This window comes from Scyliorhinus canicula, chromosome 9 (genome assembly GCF_902713615.1).
Source record: "Scyliorhinus canicula chromosome 9, sScyCan1.1, whole genome shotgun sequence".
Lineage (NCBI taxonomy): Eukaryota > Metazoa > Chordata > Chondrichthyes > Carcharhiniformes > Scyliorhinidae > Scyliorhinus > Scyliorhinus canicula.
In genome coordinates, this window is record NC_052154.1 from 77,770,189 (window position 1) to 77,788,148 (window position 17,960).

Below are 17,960 nucleotides of genomic sequence, written 5' to 3' on the forward strand. Positions count from 1 at the left end.
CCTCTCACACACTGCTCATTCCCCCTCTCACACACTGCTCATTCCCCCTCTCACACACTGCTCATTCCCCCTCTCACACACTGCTCATTCCCCCTCTCACACACTGCTCATTCCCCCCCTCATACAAGCTCATTCCCCCTCTCACGCATGCTCATTCCCCTTCTCAGGCATGCTCATTCCCCCTTTCACAACGCTCATTTCCCCCTCTCACACACGCTCATTCTCCCTCTCTCTCTCTCTCACACATGCTCATTTCTCCCTCTCTTTCTCTCTCTCAAACGCTCATTTCCCCCTCTCTCTCTCTCACACATGCTCAATCCTTCTTCTCTCACACACACACTCATTCCCTCTCTCTCACACACGCTCATTCTCCCCCCCTCTCTCTCACACAGGCTCATTCCCCCTCTCTCTCACACAGGCTCATTCCCCCCCTGTCTCTCACACACGCTCATTCCCCCCCTGTCTCTCACACACGCTCATTCCCCCTCTCTCTCTCTCACATGCTCATTCCCCCTCTCTCTCACACGCTCATTCCCCCTCTCTCTCTCACACGCTCATTCCCCCTCTCTCTCACATGCTCATTCCCCCTCTCTCACACGCTCATTCCCCCTCTCTCTCACACGCTCATTCCCCCCCTCTCTCTCTCTCACACACACGCTCATTCTCCCTCTCTCTCACACACTCGCTCATTCCCCCCCTCTCTCTCACACGCTCATTCCCCCTCTCTCTCACACGCTCATTCCCCCTCTCTCTCACACGCTCATTCCCCCTCTCTCTCACACGCTCATTCCCCCCCTCTCTCTCTCTCACACACCCGCTCATTCTCCCTCTCTCTCTCACACACTCGCTCATTCTCCCTCTCTCTCACACACTCGCTCATTCCCCCTCTCTCTCTCACACGCTCATTCCCCCTCTCTCTCTCACACGCTCATTCCCCCTCTCTCTCACATGCTCATTCCCCCCCTCTCTCTCACACACTCATTCCCCCTCTCTCTCACACACGCTCATTCCCCCTCTCTCTCTCTCACACACGCTCATTCTCCCTCTCTCTCTCACACGCGCTCATACCCCCGCTCTCACCCTCGCTCATTCCCCTCTCACACATGCTCATTCCCCCTCTCTCTCACACACGCTCATTCACCCTCTCTCACACGCTTATTCCCCCTCTCTCTCGCACACACGCTCAATCCCCTCTCTCTCTCACACGCTCATTTCCCCTCTCTTACACGCTCACTCCCCCTCTCTCGCACACACGCTCATTCGCCCCCTCTCTCTCATGCTCATTCCCTCTCTCTCACATGCTCATTCCCCTCTCTTTCACACACGCTCATTCCTCCTCTCTCTCTCTCACACACGCTCATACCCTCTCTCACATACGCTTATTCCCCCTCTCTCTCACACTTATTCCCCCTCTCTCTCCCTCGCACGCTCATTCCTCCTCTCTCTCTCACACATGCTCATTTCCCCCCCCCCTCTCTCTCTCTCTCTCTCTCTCTCTCACACACTCATTTCCCCTCTCTTACACGCTCACTCCCCCTCTCTCGCACACACGCTCATTCCCCCATCTCTCTCTCACACGCGCTCATTCCCCCATCTCTCTTTCTCACACACGCTTATTCGCCCCCTCTCTCTCATGCTCATTCCCTCTCTCTCACATGCTCATTCCCCCTCTCTTTCACACACGCTCATTCCTCCTCTCTCTCTCTCTCTCACACGCTCATACCCTCTTTCTCTCTCACACACATGCTCATACCCTCTCTCACATACGCTTATTCCCCCTCTCTTACACGCTCATTCCCCCTCTCTCTCACTCGCACGCTCATTCCTCCTCTCTCTCTCACACATGCTCATTCCCCCCCCCCCCTCTCTCTCTCTCTCTCTCTCAAATGCTCATTTCCCCCTCTCTTTCTCTCTCTCAAACGCTCATTTCCCCCTCTCTCTTTCTCACACACGCTCATTCCCCCTCTCTCTCACACGCTCATTCTCCCTTTCTCACACGCTCATTCCCTCTCTCTCACACTCACACACTCATTCCCCCTCTCTCTCACACGCTCATTCCCCCTCTCTCTCACACGCTCATTCCCCCTCTCTCTCACACGCTCATTCCCCCTCTCTCACACACGCTCATTCTCCCCCCCCCTCTCTCTCTCACATTCCCCTCTTTCTCTCTCTCACACATGCTCATTCCCCTCTTTCCCTCTCACACACGCTCATTCCCCCTTTCTCTCACACACGCTCATTCCCCCTCTCTCTCACACACGCTCATTCCCCCTCTCTCTCAGGCACGCTCATTCCCCCTTTCTTTCACACTCATTCCCCCTCTCTCTCACACACGCTCATTCACCCTCTCTCTCAGGCACGCTCATTCCCCCTCTCTCTCACACTCATTCCCCCCTCTCTCACACACGCTCTTCCCTCTCTCTCTCTCACACACACACGCTCATTCCCCCTCCCTCTCCCACGCACGCTCATTTCCCCCCTCTCTCACATACGCTCATTCCCTCCGAAGTGCACCCACTCGCTGGACCCCAGTTTGGGAACCCCTGTACTATAATAATGATACTTAGTGACTGTTTGTGTATTTCAGAGGACTTTATATGAATCAGATAGTATTTAACAGTTACACTTTAGCTCATTGCGGCGCCTCATTCCAGACTGGCAATAGCTGTCATTCATAATTACCAAAAGCAGTTTAGCAGCTCATTGCTGCATACAAAGCAATTTTCCAAATGTTTGGGGATACTGGGAACTGAATTCTGGAGTATGTTACAAGGCTGTGAAGCATTTTATGTATTCAGATTATGTTAATCGCATGGTTTGTGATCATAATGTGAACCTGATGATTTTGTGTTGCAGCCTATAACCCTGTCCAGCCCAGTTTGCAGTATTTATACTGAGCCTGGTATCCTCAGCCAGGGTAATGTTAATAAGTTGCTGCCTTATCCTATTCTGCTGGTGTCTGTTTTACTTGCTGTACAAACTGGCCCTTGAGTGTTTTAATGGGATGAAGCATCACCATGAATGTTTGCATTATTATCCTGAGCTCTGAATGTTTGTCTGTATCCCATTGGCTTGTACAAGGCTTTTAGGCTCAGTAATTGTGCTGAGGGTTTTCAGGCCTCATCTAGTGGGTTATTGCTGTGCTGACTGAGTTAATGTATAACACACACACACTAAAACTCTGTTTCAGCGGGCCGGGAATCAGAACACCTTAACTCCTGGTGCTACGAGTCTCCAGATGACTATCGTCATGGAAATCAGATCTACACTGATCCAAAAGAACGAGAGAAGGAGCAACATGAAAAGAACAAAAAGTGAGTAAACTCACTTTACCTGCCTTCTAAGGTATAAAACAAATACAGGAAACATCTGGTAACTAACTATTCAAGCTTTGTTTTGGGTTTTTTGTCTTCTGTTTGTCTGCCGTGAGTCCTTATTGGGATCCAGGAACATGCTCTTAACCATTCAGTAACTTATCCGGAATCAAAGATTGGCCATAGTTCACTGTGAAAACTATTTTACTGTGAAAGGCATCGTAAGAAATCCAGTCTTACCATCGTGCTGACCAGACAAGTGCCAGGAGGAGTTGCTAGTTATTAAACAGATGCAGGGGCCTTGGCTAAATATTCCTTTCCCACTTAAACTAGGCTGCTGAGGCCAATCATCGCACTTCTGTTGGTCGAACCCTGTTAGTACAGTCTAGATTTCAGATTCCATGTTGCTCTTATGGTTCAACTACTTGCTTGGTAAACTAGCTGAATCATCAAGGGAGTTCTTAGTGTTGTGCCCTTTTTTTGCGTGGGGGGAGCGGGGGGGCAGAAAGAAAGATTAGAGACCTGATGGATGCATTGTGATCATTCTTGTCAAATTACACTGGACTGGGAGTGCTTGGGTAGGAGATGCATTGAAAGAGTAAAAATTGGCCATGGATGATGGAAAGAGGTTTGAACCATAATAGTGTCATTCTGCTTCAGTGTGTCTGCTTTTACTGGACTTAGTTCTCAGCTTAGAATAATAGAATCACTCACATGCAGAAGGAGACCATTCAACCCATTGAGTCTGCACCGACCCTCTGAAAGAGCACCCCACTCAGGTCCACTCCCACCCCATCCTGGGAACCCCATCCCCGGAACCACCTAACCGTTGGACACTAAGGAGCAATTTTTGTGTGGCCAATCCACCTAACCTGCAGATCTTTGGACTGTGGGATGAATCCGGAGCAGCCGGAGGAAACTCACACAGACACTGGGAGAAAGTGCAAACTCCACACAGAATGTCAACCAAGGTCAACATCAAATCCGGCTCCCTTGTGCTATGAGGTAGCAATGCCACTGTGCTGCTTCTTACTAGATATTACATCATTCAAAGAATAAAAATTAGCACTGACTATATCATTGTCCCAGTTCAATGACCTTGATGGTAGATGGGCCTCTGAACAAGTTCCACTTGTGTGTTAGGTTGTGAGTAGCAGTAATGCACAACAACATGGAGCGAGGTGGAGCATGGTTGTATTATGATTTCCACACTTACCTCAGCTTCACCATTGTGATCAGGGACTGAAACCAAGAGTGTCTGCACAGAGAAGGAGGGACGTCTTGTTCCTGGGTTGTGCTTCTGCAGTATCCACTGACTATTGTCATTTGCAGAGACCCTTTCAAATTTGTGATACATAACATGGGAAGACCCGGGGGTGGAAAGAGGGGAAACTGGGAGAGTGTAACCAAAGCACCGAATGGAAGACGTAGCAGCGTAATTCTCTTGCTAAGATAATATTGTTTGCATAGTTTTGAATTTGTAATTTCACCTCCCTTCTCTCAATCACCAGGCTACTTGATCCAGCCAATATGCTGCAGTATGATGACTTTAAGAAGTGCTATGGGGAGATCCTGTATCGCTGGGGTCTGCGAGAGAAGCGAGCAGAGGTGTTGAAGTTTGTTTCCTGCCCTCCAGACCCTCACAAGGGGATTGGTAAGTATAGATTGTGAGAAATAGCTCATTTGGGTATGGGTTTATGATTGTTGGTGAAATAGAGGAACCATAAGCTCAAAATACTTCAGTACTCTATGATTTCACTGTTTCTGGTGAATGCTAATGTGGTATTGCCTGTTAACATTGGTTCAAGTGTGTTCAGGTTGCATGGGCAGTTCTACAAAAGGTCAGTCCTGTAATTCATAATGGAGATGTTACAGATTCTTAATTTGACTACCCAGCAAGTCTAGGAACTGTGGAGGAGCAAAGGATTTGGGTTTCCAAGTGTACACAAAAATCATTAAAAAATTGGTATACAAAATATCAACTAGGCTAATGGACTCTTGGCCTTTATCTCAAGGGTGCTGGACCTTCGTATGCAAATTTGCTGCAAATGTGCTTGCTCAGACTTTGTCTTAAAATCAACACCGGATTTTCAGGCACAGCAGGCAAAGCCATTTTCCTAAATTTCTATTCCAATTTTTGAGTCTGAAATAAAAAATTATCCTTTGATTTGCTTGTATTTTCTGTTTCTTCTAATGGTATAGGATGTTGGTCACATTTAAAACAAAAAAAGCTTCTCTTAGTGCAGGTTTTTTAATGTATCGAGGTAGAAATGTATTTCAGGCTGCGGGGCAATACCGCCAGTACTGGATCTGTTGCCCATTGTACGCACAGAGCTTGATTTTCAGTTCCATTGACTACATTGGAGTTGAATATCAGACACTATTTAGCGGACAACCATTCCAATATCGCCCATGTTGTGCCACTGCCAAAGATGTGTCTGAATGATAACATAGTCACTTGAGGCTTTCATCTTCCTACCTAAAGAAGGTATATGCTGTGTGAATTAAGCATCTTCCTTGGTCCACAATTGTTAACTCTGATTTATGCTCACTTGTATGTTCTGGCATATTATAATAGAACTTGGAGCGTAACTTGACATTGGTGGATTGGATGTGTTTTCAGCTCTCTTGAGTTGTGGCCACAAGGGAAATCCTACGTTGATCAAATTGATTTGATAAGATAGATATAGAAAGGCTTTTCTCTTGAGGGGAAATCCGGAATAAGGGAGGGCAACATGAAAATTTGAGGTAGGCCACTCGGCTGAAATCAGGAAGCACTTTTCCACATAAAAGGCAATGGGAATATGGGATTATGGGAAATGTAGAACAATCTTGATGAACTGAATGGCCCACCCCTGTTCCTGTGTAAAATTTGCAAACAAGTATTTGGGTTATTGAAAGCAACACGGAACACAGCCCTGTGATTTGGGAAGCTGAATTAAGACCATAAGACATAGGAGCTGAATTAGGCCATTCGGCCCATTGAGTCTGCTCTGCCATTCAACCCATTGAGTCTGCTCCACCATTCAGTCATGGCTGATATGTCTTAAAGACACCATGATTGGACCTCCACAGCCTTCTATAAGACCGTAAGACATAGAAGCATAATTAGGCAACTCGGCCCATCGAATCTGCTCCGCCATTCAATCATGGCTGATGGTTTCTCATCCCCATTCTCCTGCCTTCTCCCCATAACCCCTGATCCCCTTATTAATCAAGAATGTATCTATCTCTGTCTTAAAGACACTCAGTAATTTGGCCTCCACAGCCTTTGGCGGCAAAGAGTTCCACAGATTCACCATCCTCTGGCTAAAGACATTCTTCCTCATCGCTGTTTTTAAAGGATCGTCCCTTTAGTCTGAGATGGTGTCCTCTGGTTCTAATTTTTCCTACAAGTGGAAATATCCTCTCCACGTCCACTCTATCCAGGCCTCGCAGTATCCTGTAAGTTTCAGTAAGATCCCCCCATATCCTTCTAAACTCCAACGAGTACAGACCCAGAGTTCTCAACCGTTCCTCATACGACAAGGTCTTCATTCCAGGGATCATTCTTGTGAGAACCTCCACTGGACCCTTTCCAAGGCCAGCACATCCTTCCTTAGATACGGGGCCCACAGCTGCTCACAATGCTCCAAATGGGGTCTGACCAGAGCCTTATACAGCCTCAGAAGTACATCACTGGTCTTGTACTCTAGCCCTCTTGACATGAATGCTAACATTGCATTGCCTTCTTAACTGCCGACTGAACCTGCACGTTAAACCTAAGAGAATCGTGAACAAGGACACCCAAGTCCCTTTGTGTTTCTGATTTCTGAAGTATTTCTCCATTTAGAAAATAGTCTATGCCTAAATTCCTCTTTCCAAAGTGCATAACTTCACACTTTTCGACATGGTATTTCATTTGCCACTTCATTGCCCACTCTCCTAGCTTGTCCAAATCCTTCTGCAGTCCCCTTGCTTCCTCAAAAGTACCTGTCCATCTTCAAATCTTTGTATCATCTGCAAACTTAGCAACAGTGCCTTCAGTTCCTTCTTCCAGATCATTAATGTATATTGTGAAAAGTTGTGGTCCAGCACAGACCCCGAGGCACACCACTAGTCACCGGCTGCCATCCTGAAAAAGACCCCTTTATTCCCACTCTCTGCCTTCTGCCAGTCAGCCAATCCTCTATCCATGCCAGGATCTTGCCCTGAACACCATGGCCTCGTAACGTATTGAACAGTCTCCTAATGCAGCACCTTGTCAAAGGCCTTCTGGAAATCTTTTTTTTATATAAATGTTTTTTTATTACGTCTTTGAACAAAGTATACTTACCGTTATGTACACAGAATAAGAAATATATATGTATATATAAAAGAGAAGGGCAGACCCAAACATACCAAAAACATACCTTCCCTCCCCCCTGTGGTTCGCCTTTCTTTCCTCTTAGGTTTAACTGTCGCCCCCCCCCTCTCCCAGTCTATCTCTCCCTCTCATGCTTTGGCTACTTTCCCCTCATTCTTGACTACCTGGCTATTCTTCTGCTTGTTCGTTGACCATAAACAGGTCCCGGAACAATTGGGTGAATGGCTCCCACGTTCTGTGGAAGCCGTCGTCTGACCCTCGGATGATGAATTTGATTTTCTCCATTTGGAGAGATTCCGAGAGGTCGGACAGCCAGTCTGCAGCTTTGGGTGGTGCTGCTGACTGCCAGCCGAACAGGATTCTATGGCGAGCGATCAGGGAGGCAAAGGTAAGGGCGTCCGTCCTCCACCCCAGGAATAGATCCAGCTGGTCTGAAACCCTGAAGACCGCCACTTTCGGGCATGGCTCCACCCTCACCCCCATCACTTTGGACATTGCCTCGAAGAAGGCTGTCCAGTACCCCTCAAGTCTGGGGCAAGACCAGAACATGTGGGCGTGGTTGGCCGGGCCTCCGTGGCACCGTTCACATCTATCCTCCACCTCCGGGAAGAACCTACTCATACGGTTTCTTGTTAAGTGGGCTCTATGTACCACTTTTAGCTGCGTCAGGCTGAGCCTTGGGCACGTGGAAGTGGTGTTGACCGTGTGCAGTGCTTCGCTCCAGAGTCCCCACCCTATTTCAATCCCCAGGTGGTCCTCCCATTTCTTTCCTGTTGCATCCAGTACGGTGTCGGCCCTTTCTATCAGTCGGTCACACATGTCGCTACAGTTTCCTTTATCTAGTATGCTTGCGTCCAGTAACTCTTCCAATAATGTCTGTCGTGGTGATTGTGGATACGTCCTTGTCTCCTTTCGTAGGAAGTTTTTGAGTTGCAGATACCTCAGCTCATTCCCCCCCGGCTAGTTGGGATTTCTGACAGTTTGTCCAGTTGCGATCCTGCCGTCCGTGTATAGGCCCCTGGCTGTCAGTGTCCCTCCGTCCTGTCCCCACCTTTTTGAAGGTGGCGTCAGTCAGCACTGGTGTGAACTTATGGTTGTTGCAGATGGGAGCTTTGTCTGACATTTTGGTCAGGCCAAATTGTTGCCGTAGTTGGTTCCAGGATTGGAGGGTGGCTGTCACCACTGGGCTGCTGGAGTGTTTTTTGGGTGGGGATGGGAGTGCTGCCGTGGCGAGGGCCCGGCTGGAGGTCCCTGTGCAGGAGGCCTCTTCCTCGCGCACCCATTCGGCTTCTGGCTCCTTGATCCATCCCCTAACTCGCTTGGCTGTCGCCGCCCAGTGGTAGAATTGTAGGTTTGGGAGGGCATTTTGTTTTTTGTAGGACCTTCTTTGGGGATCCGAGCATTTCCCCCTAAGGATAGTGGGAGTGTGTTCCATCTTTGCAGGTCCTTTTTTACTTCCTCCGTCCGACGGGTGAGGTTCCAGTTGTGGATCCCTTTCCGGTCATGGACTATTTGGATCCCCAGGTAGCGGAATTTGTGTCGGGCTTGTTTAAACGGCAGTCCCGTTAGTGTCCCCCCCCTTCCGATCCCCCTCCAGCTTTTTGCTGCTCTGAGCGCGATTGCTAGTGGTTCGATCGCTAGAACGAACAGCAGCGGGGACAGTGGGCATCCTTGTCTGGTGCCCCGCGCAGCTGGAAGTATTGGGAGTTGGTGTTGTTGGTCCGTACGCTCGCCATGGGAGCGTTGTATAGGAGTTGTACCCAGGAGGTGAACCCTGTTCCAAGCCCGAACCGCTCCAGTACCTCTGAGGTATTTCCATTCGTCCCCGTCGAAGGCCTTTTCTGCGTCTAGGGAGATGATCACCTCTGGTATTCTCTTCCCAGAGGGGGACGTTATCACGTTCAGCAGGCGCCTGATGTTCGAGCTAATCTGTCTACCTTGGACAAAGCCCGTCTGGTCCTCTGCAGCCACCTCTGGTACGCAGTCTTCTCGCCTTTTAGCTAGGATTTTGGCCAATATTTTGGCATCTGCGTTCAGCAGTGAGATGGGTCTGTATGACCCACATTCCGTTGGGTCTTTGTCTTTCTTAGGTATCAGTGAGATTGAGGCCTGTGCTAGCGTGGGTGGCAGTGTGCCCCTAGCTAGCAAGTCTGTGAACATCTCCCGCAGGTGCAGGGCCAGCGCTGTCGCAAATGTTTTGTATATGTTTTTCCAAATGTTTTTTGGAAATCTAAATACAAATGTTTTGTATATGTTTTTCCAAATGTTTTTTGGAAATCTAAATACACTAAATCTACAGGTTCCCCTCTATCTACTCTCCCTGTTACATCCTCAAATAATTCGAGCAAATTTGTCAAACATTTCATAAAACCATGTTGACTAGGTTTGATTATGGAGATGCTGCCGTTGGATTGAGGTGGGCACAGTAAGAAGTCTTACAGCTCCAGGTTAAAGTCCAACAGGTTTGTTTGGGATCACAAGCTTTCAGACCATAGCTCTTATAATGATATATATATAGTGTCAGCATAGTAAAGGGTTAACATCTGAAACTATGCGTAAATCAAATACTAGATGGCGTTACTAATTCACTGCAGAGAAGACAGCATCTCTAGGAATTCTGGGAGAAGCTGGAGAACATGATGAGAGCAGAGTTAGGTGGATTGGCCATGCTAAATTGCCCATAGTGTCCTAAAAAGTAAGGTTAAGGGGGGGGGGGTTGTTGGGTTACGGGTATAGGGTGGATACGTGGGTTTGAGTAGGGTGATCATTGCTCGGCACAACATCGAGGGCCGAAGGGCCTGTTCTGTGCTGTACTCTTCTATGGTCTATAAGTCCGCCGGGAACCTGTCTGGTCCTGGTGCCTTCCCTGCCTGCATTGGTAATTACTTCAGTAATTACTGAACGAATTCAGTAATTCTCTTGAAAAGAATTTTTAAAAGTGGTAAAGGAGAGAAGGGACGGGAAAAGAAAAAGGGGGGGAAAGGGGGAAAAGAAAAAAAAGGGAGGGGGAAAAAAGTGGGGGGAAAATGCCAGAAGGGAACCAAAGCAGAGGGCGAAGGGGCACCAAAAGCAGACGGAGCAATGTGCGAGTCCGTTCAGACGAGCTAATCAGCGCACGAAGCTCAACACAATGGAGGGTATCCTCGTTGTGAAGACGGGACTTTGTCTCCACAAGGACTGTGGGGTGATCATTTCTATCGATACGGTCATGGACAGATGCATCTGTCACCTGCTGCAGACCCAATCTAGCAGCTATGTCCTTTAGAACTCGGCCAGCTTGGTCTGTGGTGGTACTACTGAACCATTCTTGATGATGGGCATTGAAGCCCCCCACCCAGAGCATATTCTGAGCCCTTTCCACCCTCCGTGCTTCCTCCAAGTAGTGTTCAGTTTGGAGGAGTACTGATTCATCAACTGATGGTGGCCGGTATGTGGTAATCAGCAGGAGGTTTCCTTGCCCATGTTTAAGCTGAAGCCATGACACTTGATCGGGTCCAGAGTTGATGTTGAGGACTCCCAGTGCAACTGCCTCCCGAGTGTATACCACTGTGCCTCCGCCTCTGCTTAGTCTGGCCTGCTGTTGAGACAGGGCAAACCCAGGAATGCTGATAGTGGTGTCTGGGACATTGTCTGATTCTGTGAGTGATTCGATGACTATGTCAGGCTGATGCCTAACTAGTCTGTGTGACAGCTCTCCCAACTTTAGCAAAAGCCCCCAGATGTTAGAAAGGAAGACTTTGCAGAGTTGACAGGGCTGGGTTTGCTGTTGTCATTTCCAGTGCCTGGTTTGATGCAGAGTGTTCCATCCAGTTTTGATTCTTTCTTGTGTCTTTGTAGCGGTTGGATACAACTGAGTGGATTGCTAGATATTGATTACGTAGAAAAATGGTTACGTGGATTGATTGTGAATGGGCGCTATCTAACTAAAAACAAAAGTCAGTTCTGAGCGGGAATCGAGGGGTCGTTCCCGGCGCCACAGCGTGGAGCACCCTGCCCAAGCCTCGCTCAGTCGCATTTCCTGCACGAGCGGAGCTACTCAGTGCAGGAAGAGATCGAGGCGCCATATTTAAATATGCCCCAACCTGACTGTGAGGACCCTCGAGTCTTCTGCACCCCACCTCACATAGGCTGGGCATCCTGGGCCCTGATCCCCGACAAGGGCAAAATGCCACCTTGGCACTGTCACCTCTGCCAGTCTGGCAGTGCCCAGGTGGCATCACCAGGATGCAACCTGTCCAGATACCATGCAGCCAGGTGCCTCTGATTGCCTGGGGAGACCCCCCCAGTGCCGTTCCACCTGGTCCCTGTTTGTGGGGACCAATGCTGAATGGCGCCCAACTAGGTTCTCCTTTGCAGGGCCGTAGATCCCAGGAGCCTGTTCAATCTGGCGTCGGCAGAATTAAGCGAGTTTATAAACTTGCTTAACTCTGCAAGTCTGTGTCCTTCCACTTGTGGGACCTCGCAAGCCATAACGGCCATCAGCAATCCCGGCAGAGGTGTCTCCCAGGATCTAGCGGTCACGTCCTGATTCCGGTGAGGCGCAGCCGGTAAATCGCGCCTTATATTTGCTCTATTATCTGGAAGATGAAGTAGCTTTAGACTGAGCTTGGGGCAGAAATATTGAATAATAATGGCTACTTTGCATAACTTTAAATTTTTCTCTGCTTTCTCCTTCAGAGTTTGGGGTGTATTGCTGCCATTGCCGCAGTGAAGTACGAGGGACACAGTGTGCTATTTGCAAAGGCTTTACCTTCCAGTGTGCCATCTGCCATGTTGCTGTCCGGGGATCTGCCAACTTCTGTCTCACCTGTGGGCATGGTGGCCATACAAGTCACATGATGGAGTGGTTTCGGACCCAGGAAGTATGCCCCACGGGCTGTGGCTGCCATTGCCTGCTCGAGAGCACATTCTGAAAGAAGCCTACCAACCACTGCTCGTAATAAGAGGCCTTGATGCTGATCCCAGGATATTCCGTCTTTTGTTCCAAACTGAAATTGTGAACAGAGATGTGGAAACTTTAACCAGTGAGACTGAAGTTTTATTCCAGGAGGCACTAGGACAAATTTACACACTTTCAAATTGTCTGGACTCTACTTTCAAGAGTGGAGAAACATGGTTTACACATATTCTCCAGCACAATGGATGGTCAAATTCAAAAGCAAGACTTATTTATGAAAACATATTTTTAAAATGAACTTTGTTTCATTGTAATCACTGTCCAGCTGTTGATGATGATTGCTGTCCAGCTGTTGGCAGAGACCCTGCAAACTTGCCATGTACAAATGAAAATGTTTCGCAACTAACACAGACTTGAAACGACCGCGATCGTTAAAGCCGTGATTGGTAAAATAGGTCTTTGTTTAGAGGAAGTGTTACTTGCTCAGTGGTTTGGTGCACTTCTTTTCTAGTTTTCACAGTTTGCTGCTGCTCTGTTTCCACACTGCTTGTGCAGTGTTTGACTTGACTTCCATAAGTTGAAAAGCAATGATAGTTAAATTCAATAGAGGCACTGGCCATCCATGGATTGGATGCTGGCTTCGCTCCTGGAAGCCGAATAAATATCCAGCTCAGACTGACACCTCTATCCACTTGCTCTAATCATCCAATTTGAAATACGTTTGGGCACAAAATTGGAAATGTTGCCCAGCCCATTGCAGAATGGGTATTGTGGATAAATTGAAAAGTTTTGCATTCGTGCAGCCAGGGTTTTTGGACCACGGGTTAAGGCACATTACTGGATAGAATCGAGAGAGCCTTACTCGGTTTCTAATTATGCAGCACTTAACCTAAGACTGCTTGATAGTGACGCTGCATGCCCATAATGTGATCCATAAAGTGATCCATTTCTTAGCAGAACGTCTTTCAACTTGACTACTAAGTTCACAAGATAATGATTTTTAGTCGGGCAGTTCTTGAATGGATTGACCACATCACATACTATGCCATCTTTCATTGTCTTTATTGTAATTTGAGTGAGCTTCCAGCTAAATTGGCAGGTTCTGTCGGTAACTAAAGAATTGTTTGGCAACCGATTGGATGGTGGGATTGTAACCATAGTACTGAAATGTAATTTACGCAAACCCTTTGCCAGCATTACTGGGGACAGAACTTGCTTGATTTTACAAGCCATGCACAGCTCTGATTGTAATTCCATGTGTTTTTCAACAGTAGCTAGGGGTATGTTAGCCAGTTCTAAGGATACAGGATTCCAATTTCAGACATTCCATCTGTAGCAGCAATCTTCGTCTTTTCTGGGAGGAGTAATGTGTTCATTCTCGATTGCAGTTTAATGGAAGTCTCTGCACAAATAGTCTGAAGATCTTGTACCCTTAGGAAACATGGAGCGTATTTCCAAGGAGAGCAGCAGGTTTCCGGCCAGCTCTGTATATTGGGGCAGTATCTATGTGACTGACGTCTTCAGCAAAACTCCAATCATTAATGTTGACTGTAAAATGAATAGCAAATTCTTTATTTATCCTAATTCAAGAAACTACTTCACTAGTCCTGGCTGTGTGCACGGTGGCCAAGTTAAAGATTCACTCATGGATCATGTAATCCACCATCCCATGAAAGAACTGATTAACTGAAAGTATTACATGTGGCAGTCATAGTATTACAGGCATTCAGCTATTTGCACATGTTAGTTTTTGGTTTACAGGATCAATTGCTTTCCCAGCACTTCCCCACCTGCTTCCTGTTTTGGTGCTTTGTAATTAGGTCAACTAAGGTCTTGAATTGTTAATACTGCACGATTACAACGCAGTATTGTACTTGTATGCAATGAGCAGTTGGTTGCACTGCTTTATGTAAGCACCCCATTTCCACAGTGTGGTATGCCAAGTGACAAAACAAGTATGTTCTCTGAATTCCGCTACCACTGTCCCTGAACCAACCACCCTGACCCCTGATCTCCCATTGTTCCGGACCCCCAACCCTTTGGGTTCATCCTCATCGCTAAGGTGACCTCTTCTCTCCCATTGTCCATGCTAACCCCTCCCTTTCCACAGAAACCATCATCTCCCACTATCCTTTAACCCACACCCCAACTCTGTACAGTGTCCTCTAATTCCCTCACTGTCCCTGCCTCATGGACAGTTGAGTTCTGAGCCCTTTGTGTTCCTGAACCCTAGCGCCCCGGAGCAGTGATCTCTGACCTCCACTGCCCTGTAGTGATCTCTGAAACCTCTCTATTGTTCCAGACCCTCCGGTTTCCATAGAGCTTGATTTTTCTCCTGATGCTTGCTGGAGAACAACGCCTAAACTAAACATTAATTGCATGTGTTTATTTTTCTGTGCATTGCTTCTGGAGGAAAGACCGTAGATCATGTAAGTCATATAAAATAAGTGGCATAGAGTGAAAAGATCAGCTTAGATACTGACAGTTATGTCTCTGGGTTGATGGTTGCCCATAGTCCATGGGTGCTTAATTAGCCAAAATTAAAATAAAGGCTAACGTGGGTTTGTGCTCACTCCACTATTTAATAATTGAATCCGCTCTATCCATTAATGATAGAGAATGAATGAGTAAAGGTGCTTTGTGCGGAGTCATGAAATGGAGGTGGGGGATTATTTGTTTGTCTTGACAAAGCTTAAGTTTTACTTGCTTGCCATTCCCCCTCTTTGTATAGTAGTCCATGGGGATACTACAAACTGGTGAGGGAGATGCAGAGAAGAGCCCTCTGAGTTCACCGTGTGGACAATTTCTTCAGTAACCAGCCAAGTGTCCATGCTCATTATCAGTTTTAATAACCTTACGAAACCAATTCAATATGTTTTTTAATCCTTTCGACAGATGAATAAGCAGCAGGCCTGCTAGTCAAGGTCCGGGAGTCTAATTCCACCTTGTGAGCCATTTCAAAGCTATTAAGGTTGCCAATTCTGGCTAAACTTATTCCTGGAGGTTTCATTATGCCTCCAAATCCCACACTCACCATGTTCGTGTTAATGATCACCCAACACACACACACACACTCATGGTGCACTGCAGGTCCTCACCGATTAGAACATGAACAGATTCCTCCTATCTTGATTGGTTGATTCTTGACTGTCAACTGGCCTTTTCTCCCCCCATCGGCAATATTATCGTAAGCTGACTAAACAGAAGTGTTCAGGAAAAACAACAAAAAAATACTTAATGCTCCTTTGATTTTCTATTTGGTTGCTCATAACAATATCCTGAAGATGAATTATTAATTCCTTGTGACTCCAGGACAATCCTGGAGCATTGCCAACCCTAAAAGCTATGTGTGTTGATCATTTATCCTTGTGTTGCTTTTATTTTTAGCCCTATGCCCTCTTGAGGTGCCCTTTCACACTTGTGTTCAGCTCAATGGAATGCACCCCATTTCAATAAGACTTCACTTAATGGATTACATCATTATCATTTTTGTCACTGTTTAAATGTTGACATTGCTGCTCTATTTCTGGTGCAGAAACTGTACTGCTAAGCTGCTGAGATCAGGAGTCGCAACTACCTTTTGTAACTAAGTTGTAAATTGTGTACAAAGACAACACTGTACATACCATACAAAGTAAACCTTTCTGCTATTGTCTTTCTTTTGATGACCTGACAGTAGTATTGATCATTATGAGTTCACCTCTATCGATTTTACTTTTCTTTGATTCAAATCCATTGATGCCCTATCTAACAAATATTTATTGGATATCTAATGTTTATACAATACCACAAAATATACCTTTTGGAGGCAGAAGGCATGGCTGAGGTATTAAATGAGGAATGTATCGGCCTTCATTAAACAAGAGTATGCTCCTAATGTCACAGTAAATGAGTAATTCATGAAGACATTGAATAAAAATAGATGAATATGCTTGAAAGGTTAGCCCGCACCAGCCTCCCCGAACAGGCGCCGGAATGTGGCGACTAGGGGCTTTTCACAGTAACTTCATTTGAAGCCTACTCGTGACAATAAGCGATTTTCATTTTCATTTCAACTCCTCTACGAACATAATGATTAGGAGTAGGACACTGGTCCTCAAACCTGCTCCACCATTCAATTAGATTATGGCTGATATGATTGTAACCTCAACTCCACGTTCCTGCCTACACCTGATAAACTTTCACCCCCTTGTTGAACAAGAATCTACCCAGCTCTGTCTTACAAATATTCAAAGATACTGTTAAGAAAGAGAGTTCCAAAGTCTCAGGACCCTCAGAGAGAATTTCTCCTCATCTGTCTGAAATGAGCAACACCTTATTTTTAAATAGTTGCCCCTTGCTTTCCCTCTCTTCCCCTGTCTAAGGGTTCAAGTTTTTAAAAAAGGTTATCGAATGTATCGAGTTGAGCCCCTAATGAGCATTGGAAATGGAAATAGTAAGACTTTCCTATCTTGACAATAAATAAAGTTGAACATAACAGGAACTTTTTTCATATTAGTTAGAGAAATCCAAATGCCTTAGATTATTTATTTTATTAGGAAAACACTGCTCTGTTTTTATACTTTGAGCCTTGTTTTCCTTTTAATTTTCTGCCTTCCCAGATTCTTCTGCAGTGTTTATTGCTGGTAGGCAAAGGCTCCTCTGTGCCAAGTATTCATGTTTATCATAGGATCATAGAATTTACAGTGCAGAAGGAGGCTATTTGGCCCATCGAGTCTGCACCGGTCCTTACAAAGAGCACACTACTGAAGCCCACGTATCCACCCTATCCCAGTAACCCCCACTTAACATTTTTTAAACACTTAAGGGCAATTTAGCATGGCCAATCCACCCAACCTGCACATCTTTGGACTGTGGGAGGGAACCGGAGCACCCAGAGGAAATCCACGCAGACACGGGGTGGGTGGGTGGGTGGGGGGGGACGGGGGGACGTGCAGACTTCGCACAAACAGTGACCCAGCCGGGAATCAAACCTAGGACCCTGGAGCTGTGAAGCAACTGTGCTAACCACCATTGTGTTGGAATATTGAAGCCTGAGGGTTATCGTGGCCAAGCCCCAACCTGTCCTCTCGCATGCTTCAAATGGTGATTATAGCATAGGCAAAATGAGTGGAAAACCTGAATAATTTCCCCAGTTGTTATCCTTGTTTATTTGGGAATTGCTAACTTTTATTTTTTTTATAAGAGTAAGCCGTTATATTGGATCATAGCCGACCTGTATCCAAGTCCTATTTATCCATCTTTGATGCGCAATCCCGTGATTCCTTTACCTAACAAATCTGTCGGTCTGTGTCTTAAAGATTTCCCTTGACTCAGGTGATTTTGGGAACCAGAATTCTAAAGTTGCCTTTTCTCTCCCAAAAATGTTGCATTTTACCACATGGATATTTTAAATTTATCATAT

General features: G+C 46.5%; 1 protein-coding gene across 4 annotated transcripts in view; it reads left to right on the plus strand.

The window, feature by feature from the left end:
* The window catches only part of wdr59 (WD repeat domain 59), a 100,178-nt gene extending 83,923 nt beyond the window's left edge, over positions 1 to 16,255 (plus strand). For 3 of the 4 annotated variants that reach the window (XM_038806983.1, XM_038806984.1, XM_038806985.1), the window contains 3 exons: positions 3,191 to 3,314; positions 4,826 to 4,968; positions 12,337 to 16,255. In XM_038806983.1, coding sequence (XP_038662911.1) covers positions 3,191 to 3,314; positions 4,826 to 4,968; positions 12,337 to 12,572 — 503 coding nt within the window. In that variant the 3' untranslated portion in view covers positions 12,573 to 16,255. Of the gene's footprint in view, positions 1 to 3,190; positions 3,315 to 4,825; positions 4,969 to 12,336 lie in introns of those variants that run through there. The other variant, XR_005461834.1, reaches the window with a different exon arrangement.
* The last annotated feature ends 1,705 nt before the right edge of the window (positions 16,256 to 17,960 follow it).